Here is a 19,329-nt window from a genome sequence, read left to right as displayed (position 1 = left end):
AATAGTATTTGCCGCGTTTTCATATTTATCTTTAAACACTAACGTTGATGCATTAGATCATTTAAGAGGCGTCTATAATGAATAAAAATGGGATATAGAAAGGAAATGAAAAGAAAAATTTATTGACTGTAATTATTTTTTGCCAGTTTCTTCGAGTTGATGCCCATTTCTCGTGGCCCCGGTAACAACCTAGAAGGGACAAGATCCTTTGAACCACGTTTCAGTTATTTCACGTGACGTGGTCATTTATTAATCGCAAGACGCGCCTTACCGCGAAAAAAAGTCAACATCCGGCTGTGGCCATTGAACGTTATTAGATGTAACAGTTAATGTGTAATGGTTAACAAGTCGTGTTTGTGCCGTCGATTTTGGTCGCTTTTAACGGTTAAAAGTTGAATTATTTTAAAAGCCCATTTTCTGCCCAGGAAATGTCGGTTTTTTTTATATTCGAAATTGAGCGAAAAATTAGTTAAAAAGTATGTGGGAAAAGCTGCTGAGATATTTCGCCAAAATTTTGTATTTGTATTGGAAAATTTTTATCCAATTGGAAAATTGAAATATTTATATTGGAATATAGGTTATTACACCGAGAGGCACAAAAGCCTTACTCGAATATACTGGGCGGTATTATAAACTGTTAAGCATTTGGTGATTACGTTTTCCCCTCACTGTCCTTTTGGTAAATTTGATCAAAAATTCTTTTTATATAATTCCACTGAGAAATCACATTTACCAATTATTGCGTACAAATTTCCAGCTCATGCGTATGAAATATAATAAATCATCAATGAATTACAGTGAAAGTCCGTTGTAACGACACCTCACAATCACGAAGAAAATTGTCCATAACTGATTTCTCATTGTATGCGAATTTAAATTTTTCGCTCTGTTAGATAATAAATTGTTGAAAATTGCTTCTTTATCTGCATTAAAACGTCTTTTAGATAATTTCGTATTAATTAAATTAGCGAATGAACAGAAGTTCTCAGTATTCAGTCGTGAAATTGATTCTTGTTCTCACAGCAGTAGATTCTGTAAGAGGTTTTTGCATAGCATTTCGAATTTCGTAAGTATACGAGTGACTTGGGCTCGAGCCCGGGTAGAAGCAGAGATGAAATTTTTTTCCAAAAATTAGGATATCTACATAAACAACCAGTTTTCTCTATATCTTGTATCATGAAAACGACCAACCTCACTTCTATGGCCATACGGACTCGTTAAAATTTTTCCTTCTAATTGTTAAGATTTCTTAGCTGATTTGCTTTAAAACAACTTTAAACTAAGTTCTGGTTAAATAAGCCTTGGCATTGACCGTAGTCACTCACTCACTTCAAAATTCGAATAAAATCGTCACATACGCCATGTATATGATAGTGATAGGAACCGAGAGACGACCAGGCTGTGTCACACTCGGTGATATAAGCACATTTTCCCGGGTGACTCTTGCAGACCTAACCATTTATTAAGCATTAACATGATATATATATTTATTTATTTACGATCGAAAAATGTTTATTGGGGTAAATAAATCACAATTATAAATCCCATAATCGAGAATAGTTCTTGATACAATTTGATCAGGTTTTCTTCCGGGATTTTCATTGACACTTTTCGCTGATTTATAGTTACTGAATCAATCTACAGCTGGGCTGGTTCAATCGCAGCACCGTAAAATTAGATTCCGTCCAAAAACATTCGTCAGACTCAGCAATTGTTACCAGTAATCAGCTTCTCGGTATGCTCGCGTGGGATCATGTCCATTCTCGACTACTCTGGCTCTTCCTCCTCTCTTAACAGATATATTAGGTCACTGTCTGGGTGTACTTGACGTCTTATTGTAATAGATCTCCTGACAGCCACACGCCGTGTGTGTATGGTGGAAAAGCCTTTTTTATCCCCTCCGATGTGGCTGTGACTTTTTTGTGTCCATTCTTTATTAGAAGTACTTCAGAGCAATGCCTAAGCGAAGTATATGTGATGGTGTCATCTTTTTAATTTTATTCTTAAAGAAAGGGAAACGCGTTTTCGAGAATTTTTACGACGTTATAGCGAAAGTTTTCTAATTCTGAACGCGCTACAACCGAATATTTTTTGTTTCTTTAACATAAAGCCGGATTTTCCTAGGAGTAGAATTTCTGCGCCGAGTGCAACGTGAAAACGCTGATTGGTTAAAAACGCGAAATTCAGGCTTTTTGACCAATCAGTGTTTTTACGCTGCACACACTGTAGAAACCCGCTTCTAGGAAAACCTGGCTTTAGTTTGATAATCTATTGCAAATTACTCGTTATAAGCCACGCCTCTTCACCCTTTCTTGAGTCGTGAGCACTGCCTATGCCATTCATCAAACGAAGAGCACTCCTTACAGCAACTCTGAAATGCGTATGCCTTAGGCCGGGATTACACTATAAAATTTTGATAAAAGTACTTTTGTAAAAGTTGAAAAATTCAACCAATAAGGTCATTGGTAACATTCTAGCAAATGCAATCGATCACCCTATTGGTTGTATTTTTCGAGTTTTACAAATCAACTTTTATGAAACTTTTATAGTGTAATCCCAAGCCTTAAATTAAACTTGTATAACTCCTTGAATACAATTTCTACGGGATGTTTAATCGAAACATTGATCAAGTGCTCGCGATCACGAACATCGAGCACTCTGGGTACTTCAGGGAGCACCGTGGTGCTCGCGAGTAATGGGTTGAAGATGCCTGAGCTACATAGACAAGCTCATTATCATCATCAGAGTCACTCTCATCATAAATTGCATCTAGTTGATAAGGTTTTCGCGGTCATCATTTGATGAAAATTGTTTGTTCGGATTCGAAGGCCGCGTTCGTTTGAGTCAGTTCTTCTGAGAACTAACTCAAACAGACGACGGTCTTCGAACCTGAACAAATAATTTCCATTATAAATTGCATCATCCTCAGTACCATCACGTTGTTGCTTATGCTGCACTTTTTAAAAAACCCTTTTACATAATCACTTCTTTCTTCACACTATTCCCCGACTTTTTCACCTGGCTGCTAACTTCACTAATTGTTGGTTTCCCGTTGATGTTAGGTTGGAGTTAACAAAATTTGAGTTTGGAGGAATTGATTAATTTGTTGATATCTATAATACTATCCACGTGTGTGTGTGTGCAAGAAACCCTATTTTTGGGACCCAATTTTTGGCAAAAAGGGATGCCTTATGCACTTAAAATATGGTAATTTTGAATACAAAAAAAAATTCATATACTAAATATCTCATCACAGTTTCTCAAAATTGTTTCATCGCTCCCCTGTGTTCAGAACATTTTTTTGCCCATCTCCCCATAGCCATTGAGTGCTTTTAGTGCTCGCGAGCAACAGGTTAAAGATGGCTGTTATAAGCCGTACTCGTCATAACGGACTTTTACTTAAATTTACCGGGCATTATGCATAAACGCCAGTCTAGAACAGGCTTTGTTCAACCGGTGTGAGTATCATAGGAGTACCGCGAAAGATTTCAGAAAAAATTAAATATTTTTTTTCTTTTTAGAAAAAATAATTTATATATTATTTTCTAAAAAAAGAAAATAAATTATTTCTTTTTTAAAATCTTAATTCAAGTATGCAGTGGAAGTTCAACAGTAAGTTCGAGTGTAAAAAAGGTGATAAAAACTGGATAAAAGAGGTTGAAAAACAATCATGAATTTGATTGGCAATGCTGATAAATGTGGAAAAAACCAAAATTTAGTAATATTTCCGAACGATTTTTCCATATTTATCGAACCTAAAAAAAAAAATTCATTTGATTGTTATGCATAATCGCCGTAAATGTTGCAAATGTGAAATTTATCGAACTTACCGAGACGATTGGTGATTATGCATGTTACCGATTCATATCATTTTTACCGTAACGTATATAGCACATGGCTCCTATTTGCGGCTGACGAAATCGGATGCTCAAAAAGGATCGATACTCTTGACGGTCATTGAACTGCCTGATTAAGAAGGTAGTCTCAATCTTGTGTTTAGTACCATACTTCGGACACAGTTTACTGCTTAAATTTTTAGATTAAACGGCATAGGGGGCTCAAGGAGGGGGGTAGGGTAGGGGGTGGGGTAATCACTCCCTTCATTCACTAAAACAATTGTATCGGCAGCGCAGGCGGGAGAATGAGGGTGGACTTTTCCAAGTTCACCATGACTTTTACCAGTGGTTTCCAAAGGGGGTGATGGAATGGTCCGGGGATGGTAGAAGCTATGGTTATAATATGGGTTCCTATGTGTTGGCTTGAGTTGGAGTGGGAAGGGGGCAATGAGGGAAAAAACATTTCTGAAGAATGGAGTGATGGAAGAGAAAGTTTTTAGAAAATGTGGAATAGCCTGTATCCATACGAAGGTTTTCAACAGCTGGCTTATGCGAAGATGTAATTTAGGAGAGAGAGAAAATTCAATTTCCCCATGCGGAGAACGGAACTAACTTCTCACTTTGCTGGGTCAGCACACTAGACCAGTGGTTCTCAACCTTTTTTTGTCCATTACCCCCTTTCAACCATTTCTCATTCCTGTGGCCCCCTTGCGAACATGAATAATTTCCTACTCCCCCTTTCTTTCTCTCCCCCCCCCCCCCCCGTTTTCCCATTAGAAGATAGTTATTCAAAAATTGTCTGAAGTATAAATATTTTTGAATTTAATTTGATTAATTTTTAATTTATGAAAATAACGAAAAAGCAAAATAAACATAATAGAATACAGTAAAAATAGAATAAATCCCTTGGGCTCACAAAGGGTCTGTATCATAGTAATGCTACTTTTTGTGAAGTTTATTGTTTTGTGTTTTTCTCAGTCTGATTTGTATGTTTTATGTGTTGTGTCAGTCCAATTAAAAAAAAAATCAATGTAAACTCTGCGCTTGAAGACGGCACAATGTCATCAAGTTACTGTACTGGATGAAATTTTTATTATTTCCAAATTTGTTTTTTTTGTGTGTGTAAATAGTTATGGTTTCATTGAGAAATGTCAGTTGTATCTTCCAAAATATGCATTCTTATAATGACAAAAATCGCAAAAAGTGGTAGCAAGCAGTTTTGTTAATTTTATTCATGCGGATAAAAGTAGTAATGAGGGAGTAGCCACACACAAATGAAGAGAAGTTCAACCTTCCACATAGTTTTCAACAATAATACATGTATCAAGGATATAGGTTCATGTTGTAGCCCTACTATGAATTTCAAAAAATGAACTAAAATACGTGTGAAAAATTGTTAAATATTTGTTCATTCCAGAAAAAGCATGTACGCAGTGACAAAACTGTTCGTGCGAACATAATAATGATTCATTATCAGGATTTCAAGCCCATATATAAATAATCAGATTTTCAAGTATGAAAATTATCAGTTAGTTGACTTAAATTTAGATTCGGTGAAAATCTGATATTTCATTGGATGACAAGCTACCTTCAAGTGGCTTTTTTGGTTCATAATGTGACCACTCTCTCGCAGGCGAATGAAGCAACGTGCATGTTGGCTTAAACACAACACAATATTTCACATCACAGTCCGTACTATATTTCATATACAGGGCGCATAGGTAACGGGGCATAAGGGTATTTTACTGGCGAACCATTGGTCCTAGAGGCATACTTCCAGTCGGAAAAAGTACCCGAATAATGTGCAGTACTCAGATATTTCATTCATGTTGCCAGGGGTTACAGAGTTATTAAAATGAAAATGTTAACTTTTTATGCGGACACCCTGTGCCCCAAAACCCAATTGGAAAGTTGTTTCCTGGTCTCCGACAAAAGAATTCAACGTGTCTAAATTTTCACTGAGATATTCCAAGAAGGTTGGAAAAAAACCAGCATTAAATGAGGGGAAACCATTTTACCCGCATTAAATGCTGTTTTCTCCCAAATTTCTTCAAGTTTTTGAATTCACATATCTCGGTGAATATTGCACTTAGAAACGTGAAATTATTTTGGTTGGCATCGGGAAAGACAGAGCAACAACTTAATTGGGTTCTTTGGCACACGGGGACGGTATAAAGAGTTGTTTTTTTTTAATTTTATAGCTATACAACCCCTTACAACATGAATGACATATCTGAGTTGGACACGTGATTTGGATACTTTTTGTAGTTGGGTACGTCTCTAAGATTAATGGCTCACCAGTAAAGTGCCATACGCCCTGTTACCCATGCAGCCTTCAAATACACGTAAAAAAATAACTTGAGACGAAATACAGTCTCATTGTAATAAATACCATTACAACGGGAAAAATATCGTTTTAACGTAAACTTTTCTAATCCCTCGGATAGGTTTACATAGGAACAACATAAAAATCTGGAATTCCTTTGCAACGAAATTTCGTTATTACGAAATGATTTCTCGGGTCTCTTGGAGTTCCGGTCTAATGGGGTTTGACCAAAGCGTATTAATAAAGGGTCTTTAATACGCTTTGGGTTTGACTGTATTTCCCCCAAAAAAATCTGACATTTTTACAGTAAAGTAATTTAACTTCCGCAATTTGATCTGAAAACAGTCCTTTTTATAATGATTATGTCCTTTTTACTTTTATAAATTTAGGAAGGAAACAAAAGGAAGGAAGGGTGGGGAGAAAAAGAAAAATGGCCAAGACGGGCTCGGTTGTGCGTAAATGCCTTGAAATTCCACTTGTGCGCAAGGGGATTCGTGCCTCACTCTCAGTTTTATGACAAAATTTCATATTTATGAGACGTTTGACTACGGGCACGAGATTAATCTCTATATATATAGCTTTCAATATTAAAATATTTCATTTATACAAAGCACAATTTCAATTATTTGACATTTTCATTTTGATTCGAACTCCAAATTTTTGGCATTTAGACATTTCCAACTATCAAATCCAAGCAGTTTTTGCAGATTGTGAAAACGCGTCGCTGAATTGGTTTTGCATGCGTATTATCAACACTAAAAACCATAAATTTTAGGTTGACAGATACAAAGAGACGCATTGAGCGGGTTACGGACATTTCAAAGTGAAGACTTACGTGTGAATTTATTGCACTTTTTTTAGAGATCAGCAGAGGCAGTGAGTCTCTAATAAACGGATTTAAATTGCTTTAAATGTGGTCATACGCCTTTTTAGATTTTTTTTCCTAATGTCTACAATATTGTTCTTGCAGGATAGGAAAATTGCATTGAAATCATTTAGGATGCTGCAGGCCAGTAGTAGGGCAGTTAAGAGGAAGCATTACAGTATCGATTAAAAAAACGTTAAAGATGTGGTGTCAATCTTGGAGGAAGTCCCAATACAGGGGCGGCTCGAGCTTACATGCCGCCCCTACTGGTGACCCTGCCAGGAGGCTGATAGGGATTCGGTGAAGGACACCTGGAGATAAACCTGATTTTTTCTCAGAAGAAAGCCGCACATAATTGTTTACCGTGCAAAATGTGCGTGACCATACGTCCCGCTTTTGAAGTGGAAAATTTTTTGTTCTAGAATTATTTTACCATTCTTAATAAATGCCAGATAACTTAATCCTTGAAAGAGCACTTATTTTTGTGAGCCATCATCACTTATCCTGTGAATATGATATTTAACGGGGTAATTTTTCTTAAGAAAATTTTTTCAAAGGTGTTTCTGGTATTCCAGGGGTGAAAAAAAAACAAAAAACCTTTGCCTTCATTTGACTATTGTGGATCAAATTTTGAGTAAGGGTATGGGCCCCTAGGCTGGGATCTTTCGCAGGCCTCCTCCCCGTCAGATTTCTCACGGCCCCTTCTTTAGTTAATTTATAGCCTGAAAAAGCCAAAAAATTATGAGAATTATCCCGGGCTCATGTGGGGGGGGGGGGCATGGGTGAGGGAAACAAAATGACCCTTGTAATAGAGTACAGGGGTGGCACCGCTTAAGAGGATGCTAAATCCTGGGTGAATGGGTAAAAAAAAATTCAATTTGCCAAAAAAAACCAAACTGTCGGCTCTGGAGGGGCGCAAAATCGGAAATCAAGGGCCGAAAAAATATTTTGTTAGGAATTGTTTGGATAAATTGTGAGGGAGGGGCAGGACACCTTCTAAAGGTAGGGCTGACAGGGCTCCAGCTTGAGGCCCGGGACAAAATCCTTATAACTTTTCTTTTTTCACTCTATAAATTAACTGTAGAAGGGGCCCCGTGGAAAATCAGGCATGGGCCCCACGAAAGATTCCCTGACGCAGGAGGTAGAGGCTATGGAGGGAGCAATAGGTAGGAGGTGCAAAAAATAAGTCCCACACGGGTACAGATTTTGTCTCGAGCCGCCCAGATAGCTTACATTCTTGTTTCTGGTATTACGATCAGAGGCCTTGTCTATTTTCTCAACGTTTCCGTTGTCGAGGTATAGTATGACTCAAAAGCGTGATGTCGTGAATTTTTACTGTGTTAAATTTTGTTGTCTTAAGTAAAGTCTACGCTGCCGCCCTTTACAACCTGCCGCACCCCTTGAACCCTCGCTTACGCCGCCCCTGTCCCAATACATTATCACAGCAATGTAGTTTTAAAAAATTAAATTTCGCGGGTATTTTTCCTCATGTATGATTTGGTCTCTTGGAGTTCGCTATAACTGAATTCGACTTTATTTCTTCTTAAGCAGAGGCACCCCCTTTCAAAATTCATAAAAAAGACCCCATAGCAATCATTCTCTATTCGATTTTTATAAATATATTCCCCATCAGACCACTCAGGCTGGCTGAAGATAGCTTTGTGCTAAACTAAATGGCTATCCGTCTGTAATTGCATGAAAACGATGGGTTTTTTACAAGCTTTCATTTTTCACCCATCTACTTCTTGGATTACATTTACTACCAGCACTCAAAAGAATGTCAATGAATGTCAATGTCAGGTCAACAAATCTTTGTCTGTTTTCTTTATTGCAGCCCTGTTTGAATGAAAAGTCTGAACACACACAATTTTCTGTCTTTACAGTTATTCCATTTTGCTTAAACCTCTTCTATAGTTTGTGTCAGGGCCTACTATCACCCTCAAGTCGTAAAACCACCGAGATTACATGAACCAATTTTTTTATTTCCTTCCTCATGTTAATGTTACTTGAATTGGGGAAAAATTACGAAAAAGATATTCTATGCACATTTTGTTTGAAATTAAATGTTTATAGTCAGAGTGACTAAAAAAAAATTAATGTCACAAATTTCTTTGTGGCCCCCGTATCAGTAGCCGCGGCTCCCCTTTTGCAAGATTTTCATCCGTGGCCCCCCTGGAATATCCTAGGGCTCCCCGGTTGAGAACCACTGCACTAGACTACAAAGGCAAAGAATCTAAATCTGTCCTTAAAGCTCTCTTTCCTAAATTCATCTTCGCATCAGCCAGCTGCTGAAAAATTTCGTACGAATATCGAACAGTGAAATCATCCTCGGATAAGTCGAAATCTTGTGGCAAGTGTCAATAATTGTGAGCTTTGGCCTGAGTTAGGTACAACCGTCCATGTACGGTCCCGCTCAGTGCACACGAGCTCTAAGGAAAGATTGAAATTCGTTGCCTTTGTAGTCTAGTTGTCTAGGATGCTCACCCGACAAGTAAGAGAGTACGTGAGTTCGATTCCCTGCAAGGGCAGTTGAACTTTCTCCCTTTTCTAAATTCATCTTCGCATCATCCAGCTGTTGAAAACCTTAGCCTGTATCTGCTTATATAAAACTGCTTGAGTCTAATGCATTATTATTAGAGATACGTAAATTTCGCAAAAAAAAAAAAAAAAAAAAAAAAATTACACCAATCAGAAATTTCGCATTTATTCGCAAAAAACATTCAGATCAGAAATTTCATATTTATTCTCAGTAATGAATTCCAAATGACAAATTTCACGTTCGTTCAAAAAAAAAAAAAATCTTACATAAAACGTAAAAATACATAAAACATAGCTGAAATAAAACATTTCGCATAAAAAAGAACTGGCTGTATTACTGGATAGTGTTAAAGTTATTAGTTGAAATCGTAATATATCTGTACTTTCTCCTAATTTAACCTTATTTTTCAAATGCTTTTATAGTATCCTTTCCCGAAATTCCAAAAAGTTGCATATACAGTCGACTACACTTATAACCCGGATATAACATAAACCGTGGATATAACATGCAGATATGAAATCCTTAAAATTTGGTCCATTCACATCTATATATTTTTACATCTATTATACAAATACTGACGCCACAACAGGCAAAATGCCCAACGAGGTGGCTGAGAAAAAAATGCCCATAACAAATATGGATGTCATATATTTCAAAAATACAGTAACCCAATTAAAAAGGCAAGACAAACTTTGCCTCTCGAGAAGGGCACGCTACGACCCTGCTGTGTGTATTGGGATTTTGACCGAACTCCTGATTTTTATGCGCCATCGGTGAAAGATTTATGGTGTGTGTGAGGGCTTTGATTTTCGATTATATTTCAATAACTATTTCTTGGCAGCAATATTTTTTTATTTGGGTCACAAATTGTCCAGCATCCTTATTTTATGCGTATAAATGCGTTTGCGAGTGTTATGATTTTGAACTGAACAGTTCAAGATCATAACTATAAGAACTATAGAACTATAAGGGTTCGGCTGATTTGGCCCGGGCCAATTCTTTTTTTTTTCTTTCCGAATTATAAATTCACGATACAGGAGCGCATCAAAGATCTCACCCTAGGGGCTATGCTGCCGAAGGGTGGAGAAGATGACACCGAATGGCATTCTGTTCTGCTTATACAAATACAAATACAAATACAACGCCACAACAGGCAAATTGCCCAACGAGGTGGCTGACTTAAGAACATCATGGATCCCCGAGCCATTTTTTGGAGGCCCTACTACTGCTACACCACACATGCTACCCCCTCCCCCCGCGGAACCCCCCAACGAACCGGTACATGCGGGAATGTGCGTGTACGTGTAGTGCAACCTGACGTAAAGTTTGTTTCTGTGTAATGCTGCCATCTGCCCCCAGTTTTTCTAACTATGAGTGAAGTGTTATGGTTGAATGATTTACCGTTGTAGGACTGTTGCTCTCTGTGGCGAGACTTTTTAACGGGGAGATCGGCTCGCATTTGCGCCTTGAAGTTGGGAACCACATATACTCCCATACTAACGGAATGCTGCCTACCCGGGATGAACAGAACTTGTCCGTTGCGCTATGTTTCAAATTACGCGGAGTTGTGCCGAACGGAAAATATCTAACGCCAGGCGCGCGTCTAGGACTCTATCAAAAAGCCTAATTGTTTCCGATGATTTCGATACTGAAATGCACAACTTCCTTGATGTTGATTGCTTCGAGAAGACTGATACTTTCTCCTCGTCTCGATGTGTTTGAAACCAAACGTGTCCTTGGAAATCAATTCAGCAAAAATTTGTGAGTGAAATGATAAGAAACCGTGGTCACGTGATGAAATTGCTTCTTTTTTCTTTTTAAAATGATTCTTGCTATCCTCGAATCTCGTATGCTTATTTGATTCTCATCTCTTACGTTCCAGAAACAAATTAAAGGTGGAGGTGTTTCGAGTTGAATAGAACTAAATGAAGAACTACAGAACGTATCCAGTGTCACGAGTCTTGAAAGTTTTTCATCGAGTTATGGTCTCTAATGCATCTGCACTCGCTGGTCGATCACGAAAGTTCTTGTGTGTGAAACTCGAGATCGTGATTTAGGTGAGGCACATTTCGTGTTTCGATTCTGGACCCATCATCAGAGAATAATGTTTTCCGAGCAACTCGATATTAGTAATGAGTTAGTAGGGGAAGTAACATAAAAGGTAAATCTTTGGTGCGCTGGCTACTGGGAGGGAGAAATGGATGCTTCCCATTCGCTAAAGTGCCTTGTCCCGGGAGAAAGTCGTCAATAAACGTCATCTCGTACGGGTTTTATCAGTGTCGTCATGGGAACCTCAGCTGCTCACAACATCCTGCCATTACGAATCTTCGTCCTACCCCTTTTGTCTCTCTGTTCCGAGCAGGAAATAAGATAAATGAAAAATAAAAAATAGTTTTGTGTGTGTGCGCGATATTTTTTTTCCACCTCCTCTCATACTTTCATTTTACTTATTACTACTCGCCACCCCTACTACTAGTGTATTTTGCTCTGAGTTCGAGCCTCGCGTTTCCAGGAAATTTGTTGGTGCTGCTTGAAACGCGACGGGCACGTGTGTTTGCGCAGCAGTGGTTCAGTCTCTCGTTGCATTTTTATTCTCTTTTTATGCTTCCTCGGGAAAAAATATCGGCTTTAATAACGGACGGAACATGTGAACTCGCAGGTGAAGAAACTTCCAGCAGTGTTTGGAGTGTCATTACTTTTTTGGCATTGCATCGGCGTTTGTTTGATTTTACTGGATTTTCGCGGAAAAAACAAGTTTCGCAGGTACGATTGGAAATCGAATTTCCTTCTCACCCTTCTTGTCAAAACATTCTTTTTAAAGTACGTATTTTTATTTTGTTTTTTTCTGATTCGATTCGGTTGCCCTCGCGTACTTCTCCTCCATTGGTGCAGTGGCCTATCACTCTTTCACCTTTCCCCTTAGACGGAAGATGATGGTACAGTAATTACTCAACTTACGCTACCCCGAGTTGCTCGATTTTCTATGAAAAACACACATTTCTGAAAGTTAAGCATATTCTTGGGATTACTTCTGAGGTAGTTAAGATTATCAAGTAATAATCAAATACAATATGTTTTATTCGATAAGAACATCATATGCAATAAAACTATGCTGATTTTTGAGGGGTACAGAATATAAAAATGAAAACTGCTATTGATTTAGAAATGAAATTTTAAGACTTCTGCAATTTTTGCAGAGAAAGTCACAATTTCTCACCTCAGTTCCAACACTATTGTGAATTTTCAAAATAATAATAATAATAATAATTTAATGTGATGGGGTTCATTGATGACAATTCATTTGTTCTGAAAATCTGTTTCGACCCTGAAGTGAGAGTTGTAATTTTGCCTTCAAACAAGTAACTCATTTCTTTTGATGACCTAAGATGTTAGAACATTCAAAGCGTTCAACCCGTGACTTCAATTTGCATAGATTTTAAGGAATACTGTTATTTTGAATATAAATTTTATGAATTCATTGAAAAATACCATGGCAATTACGCCCATAATAAGAAGGAAAAAGTGGTGTTTTAATTGGATCCCAATTGATTTATAATTACAGTAAATGTATGTTTGTGCAGAATTGTACCTCGACTTACGTGAGTTCGACTTACGCTGTTATCGTCGGTCCCACCTACCGCGTAACTTCGGGGTACTACTCTCCTCTCTCCTGAAAGCGCTACTCTGAACTTGTAATCGCGGTTGGTTGTTGATTTCATTGTCGTTAAAATATATTTGACTTTATTCAGCCGTGAATCTCGATTAGATCCTCCGGTGTCTTTGAGTTAGATGCACACTTTTTTAGGATAGAAATTATTCCTTTTAGTTTGTCGGGCCTATCACGGTTTTTATTTTCTTTTTTCTCTAATGTAATTAATTTTCTTCATTTTCCAGATGAAAAAATGATATAAGAAATTTTGTAACTTTGATAATGATTCATTTTATCATGAAAATATAGAGAAACCACGATCACATTTATTTGGTTAGTCCCGAATCGATGAGATTTCATTCTCAACTCACTGATACCAATTCTCGTCAACCCTTTTTTTGTATAGGCCTACATACTGTATTATGTAGAACAAGTATTGTTAATCCTCAATGTTTTCGTGCGTGTATTATCTGAGACATACTTATACGCGTACTTTCCCAGTCTCTTCATTTCGCTGGAAATTTGGCCGCGAGTGATGAAATTCGTAGCATCCATTATCTACGCTTCATTCTTCCGAATTCAGTCGGTATCGTGACTGAATTGTCTCACTTGGTACGAGAAATAAGAAATGGAGCCGATATTGACGCTCAGTGATGGCGAGGTTTTTTTTTCTTTTTCCCGAGATACACAGTGTGCAGCATGCGTGTAGTTATGTAATTAATTATTTTTTTCATTAGTCTATGGCAGCATGCGTCCCTGCTCCCCATCGTCATAAGTATCAAATTCCGACGAAATCAGTTCCAACGTTAGATTTTTCTATGCACGTCACCAAGAAGGAACAGCTATCTATATCTTACGTTTCTTTATCTTCAGGAAACTACTCGGAGGCACTATACGCATTGAAAATCAGTGAATGAATCAATATCATTGAGTTTATTTTGCTTTAGGGTGATAACGAATTTCTTTACGGGAAGTTGTCTCAGAGAAACCGAAGGGTTAAAGTCTGGCATAAGCCACGTCATTCATCAGCTCGAATCCATTCAGATACTTTTATATTTACGTCTCAAGTGGGTAATATGCTGCGACTTGCCTACGCTATTGAGTAGAGCACGGTACATATTTTTGTCAAGTGTTCAGCCACCGTTTTCACGTCGTTATTTGCCCTTTTCTCCGTGGATTTATGCCTGTGCATCTCCATATTATGAGCATTTTTTTTTTGGTCGTTATTTCTTTGTAAATGCTATTTTGTTTCCGGTTGAATTTAATTTATTTGATATTTGCTCATTTATAATGCTTTTCATGTTTGGAAATAAATTGGAGCCCCGAATTGTTTGAAAAATCAATTTTACAGTTCGAGTACATTTCTTTTTTGTTCCATCTTAATTTCCTACCCAAAGGCACGGAGCCACCCTTTAGAAGTATGTGACAGCTGCGACTGCAGAGGGCTCACACACGCGATATGCATAGCACACTCTCTTAGAAATCAACGAAATACTGTACTAACTTTGTTTTGGGAAAAAAAAGTGGGGTGGGGGGGGGGGGCGCTTCTCTAACTATGAGAGTGGTTATGAATATTCTAAATAATACAACGAATTATACAAGGATGACGTCACTCTCCGCTACCATACGAAGGTTTTAACAACTGGCTGTTGCGAAGATATGTTTTGGAAAGAGAGAAAATTCAGCGGCCCCTGCGGGGAAGATTCGGTGCCTCTGTAGTCTAGTGGTCTAGGGCGTTCACCCGGAAAGTGAAAGGACGTGGGTTCGATTCCCCGCAGGGGCCGCTGAATTTTCTCTCTTTCCAAAATATATCTTCGCAACAGCCAGTTGTTAAAATCTTCATATAACGAATTACTGAAAATTATTGATTCCGTTAAGGAACCCAGCTATTATTTTCATGCTGGCTCCGCGTTTGGCAAAGGCATCGGTTTACATCCATTTTGAAACTCGTGCTCGTTTCTTTTAATGAATATTTCGTTAAATTTCTGTTCAAGTGCACTACAGAAATTATTTATTCCCATTAATTTTTCCATGATTTATTTATTCTCATCTCGTGCAAATGAAAAATGACAGACTATTAACACGGCTCCAAAGTATTGCAGTCTCTTCTTTATCTTGTGCATCCGATTTCTATGTTTCTTATCTGTTTTCAATGAGATTAATAGCACTTAATGCACTTGCACTGAAAGATTTATTGCTGAATATTATACGTGCGGCTGAGGGGATACGCCGGGGTGACTGGCTTGATGCCTCTGGGTCCCAAGCTTTTAGAGGGGGGGGGGGGGTGACTTAGCTAAGCTAATTAGATGCGGAAAAAATAACATCCACGTTCCTGCAGCCAACGCTACGGCTCTGTGATGGCACAAATAAGTTCTGTATACTGTATGAACACGTATTCAGAGAGAAAACTTTTTTACATCAAAACGCTGTGTAATTATTTTCTTGCATTGACGTATTTCTATTCGGTAAACGATTCTTACCTTCCACTACTTTTTTTTACAAATGGACTCAGTCATTTAATAAATATTTAATGGTTATGAGCAAGTAGAAATATTTTGCTTCCTGTGACAACTTTGATTTTATCTTTAGGCGTTGAAGTGGCATCGAATTGCCAAAATAGGATTTTCTTCCATTTAATGTGAGAGATTTGTGAATGGCATGTTGCTTGAAGAAGAAGATCGCCCCGTGGTTCCTGGAGTAACAGTTAGAGCTGCAAGTTTAGATTCACTGGTTGAATGCCTCATCGATTGCTTTCGTAAGAATTTCATAACACTAGGTTTTTTGTTATTTTAATAAATACAGTGATACTTCGGCTTACGAATTTTTCGGCTACCATTAATTTTTTTTTCGTGATTTTTCTGCCTCGGCTAACGAACATTTTCGGTGATATGAATGCACGCACTAACATAAAATAGCTTCGTCGTAAGTAGAATTTTCGCATCAATCACCATCAGAATTTCTCTCACTTGAGTCCGATTAACTCATGCCATCCTCGGAATCTTTTTCCAGATGCACCTACACTACTTTTTCTGAAATTTTTTGAACCATTTCATGTAAAATGAAAAATTCAGCTAATAGAAAATTCATTGAAAAAAAGGGAGCCTATGTTTTCAGAGAACGCGTTCTTTCAGTGCAAGACTTTTAGGATCAGAATGAACAGTCTGAACACATTCTAGGAGCTTATCTTTCCCATCTGCATGTTTCAGACACAGAAATGAGCTGACCAAATCGAAAATACAATGATGGGGACACCTACGAACTCGACTAGGTAGTGTCAACATCAGTTCTAGTCTACTAAAGCTGGTATTGGTTAAACATAGGGAAATAAAAAAAAAAGTCCTTTCAGTATCTCATTTTCTTGAAAAATTTAATTTATTCAATTTTGAAGCTGTTCATTTTAGCCTTCAATCAGTTTTTGTCTTTTTTATAGCATTCCTTGGTGTTTTAAAAAGCTTATCTTTAAATTTTGGGCAGAAGCTGGAACGACTCAAAGGATTTTCCGTAGAAACCCATTAGAAATTCCGTTTCGGCCAATGAACTTGATTCCGGGATGAATCTTCGTTAGCCGAGGTACCACTGTGCTTACTTTGTGACTGTTGATCTTCAGTGCAGAATTATACAAATACAACACCACAACAGGCAAAATGCTCAACGAGGTGGCTGAAAAAAAGATGCCCATAAAAATATGGATGTCATATATTTCAAAAATACAGCAACCCAATTAAAAATGCAATTAACACTAATTATAATCAATATATACACGTGATAAAATATTATACAATGCCCATAAGGAATACTTATGGTTGTCTAATCCTAAGTATGGATCGAGCTTCTCGATTTACCCCAACATGTTTATCGTATTTATTTTCAAACGTGTCAATTGTATTACAATTCACTAACTCCGGGGGTAAGCTGTTCCAATGTGTAATTGACAGCAAGTTAAATCCAGAGATACATTAAGCATGATACAATAACGATTTCCAAGTAATATGCATACCATATAATTACTGATTTAAGAAAATCAAAGAAGATTGAAGAGACTTTTTTGAACTGAAATGTATAATAAAGTTTTTTTTCCAAATGAGACAAACTAATGCCGTTCTTCATTTGCTAGAAGTTTTTTTAATCAATCTAATTTTTTAGAACCAGTCGGTGGGCAGAAAGATGAAAGCAACAATTTTCCTCGTGTTATGTTCCTGATGCATCAATGGTTTGTTTCATCTGAAACACTAGCTGGATTCCTCATCAAAAGATATCCTTTGGTTTTATTTGCATATTGAAAAATATAAAGACATTTTATTTGCTTCAAACCTGAAAGATTTAATCTCAAATGGAATGCTTTGAAACTGAACTAAAATGTCTGCAATGGCTTTAATATAAAAATTTATCTAATTTGGGATGAAATCTTATAATCTTGGAATTTTCAACTCATTTGCTTAAAAAAAAATTATTTTGCTTATACAAATACAAATACAAATACAAATACAACGCCACAACAGGCAAAATGCCCAACGAGGTGGCTGATAAAAAGATGCCCATAAAAATATGGTTGTCATATGTTTCAAAAATACAGCAACCCAATTAAAAATGCAACAACCCAATTAAAAATGCTTGCATTATCTATGATGAAGGCATGGAAATGTATAGTCCCAGTGTATCGATCAGTGAATACTTTTGAAAGGTAACCAATTCTTTAACATATCTCAAGTTTTCAGATGCAGAAACATCCCTGCAATGTCATCCATCTTGTCCACATACATTACAAAGGGTGACTGATTGTGCTGTGTATCAATATCGAGCTCAAATATGCCAGTCTCTCAGGTAATCATAATTTCAAGTACTTTTGTAGATATAAAATATCATGCTAGGATTGGATTAAAGGAGATGTATCAACAAGTTTTTATTGAATCTTTCTTCTATTAGACACATATTTCTTCCTTCCATTCCCTTATACCTCACAATCTCATACATTTATTGTGAACTTACTTCAAGTATTATTCAGTTATACGCAAAGTTCTAGTTCCAACTTTTAATATCGTACTCAGAACCTATTTTTTTAATCTTACGATAACTATCATTACTTGTCATCATCATTGACACGTAACATTCTAATTTTTGAATGTCAAAAGCCTCGCCTTCTCTCTCTCTCTCGTTCTCTCCCCTTTATTGTTTTTAATTTATATATATAAACGATCTCCCTGAAACACTCAACTGCAACACTAGATTTTTTGCTGATGACTGTGTAAGCTACTGCACATTTAATCACAAGTCTAATCAAGAAACTCTCCAACGTAATCTTGTTTCCAGACTGGTGCTCATTTTGGCATATGCCTATCAACCTATCTGAAACAGTTTTCGTGAGAGCTACTCGTAAAACTCTTCCCCTCGAATTCTCATACTCGATCAATAACGTAACCATACCCCAAGTTTCTGAATTTAAATATCTGGATGTGTCATTATTTCGGCTGACCTCCGTTGGAATAATCATATCGATTATGTCTACCAGAAATGCCTCAACAAACTTTTTTTCTTCGCCGCAACCTCAAACATTCTACTCGCGACGTCTTTCTTTGCTACCAAACTTATATTTCTCCCTTTCTTTCTTATGCAGCTGGGGTCTGAGACCCCCACACCTCTAGTAATATCGACAAACTTGAATCTATCCAAAATGAATCCGCCCGCTTTATTCACGACTGCTGGTTATCTTTTAGTCCAGTTTCTGATCTTAAACTCGAACTTTATCTCCACCCACTCGCTACTCACCGAATTATCTCCCGCTTAGCCATGATTTAGAAGATGGTCATTTAAATTTCGAAACGTCCGGTATTCTAAGCCTTGCTATGTTTCCAGTAGATGACCACTCCAAAAAATTAAAACTTAATTTTGCCTCTACAGATTGTTTTAAATTCAGTTTTTTTTCCAATGTCATAGTTGAATGGAACAAGCTCTACACTTTTATTGTTAACTCCCCACGATCTCCAATCAATTTCTTGTCAAATGTGTAGGAAGCTGTTGAACAGCCGCTGAAAAGGAAGAAATGTAACGTGACTTTGTGCTCGAGCGAACGAGCGATTTGTAAGAACGTCAAGCTTAAAAAAAAAAGTATGAGAGAAG

General features: G+C 37.3%; 1 protein-coding gene across 4 annotated transcripts in view; it reads left to right on the top strand.

Moving 5' to 3' along the window:
• Positions 1-19,329, top strand: part of LOC149081594 (RAS guanyl-releasing protein 2-A-like) — a 65,878-nt gene that overhangs the window by 30,594 nt on the left and 15,955 nt on the right. For 2 of the 4 annotated variants that reach the window (XM_089236992.1, XM_089236995.1), the window contains 3 exons: positions 15,805-15,970; positions 17,359-17,467; positions 17,923-18,036. In XM_089236992.1, coding sequence (XP_089093118.1) covers positions 15,874-15,970; positions 17,359-17,467; positions 17,923-18,036 — 320 coding nt within the window. In that variant the 5' untranslated portion in view covers positions 15,805-15,873. Of the gene's footprint in view, positions 1-12,019; positions 12,387-15,804; positions 15,971-17,358; positions 17,468-17,922; positions 18,037-19,329 lie in introns of those variants that run through there. The other 2 variants (XM_089236994.1, XM_089236993.1) reach the window with 2 other exon arrangements.

This window comes from Pholcus phalangioides, unplaced genomic scaffold (assembly GCF_987345545.1).
Source record: "Pholcus phalangioides strain wild (caught in Gottingen) unplaced genomic scaffold, Ppha-v1.0 ptg000009l_1, whole genome shotgun sequence".
NCBI classification, from domain to species: Eukaryota; Metazoa; Arthropoda; class Arachnida; order Araneae; family Pholcidae; genus Pholcus; species Pholcus phalangioides.
Note: the sequence above shows the minus strand (reverse complement) of the source record. Positions and strands in the feature narration are given on the sequence as shown.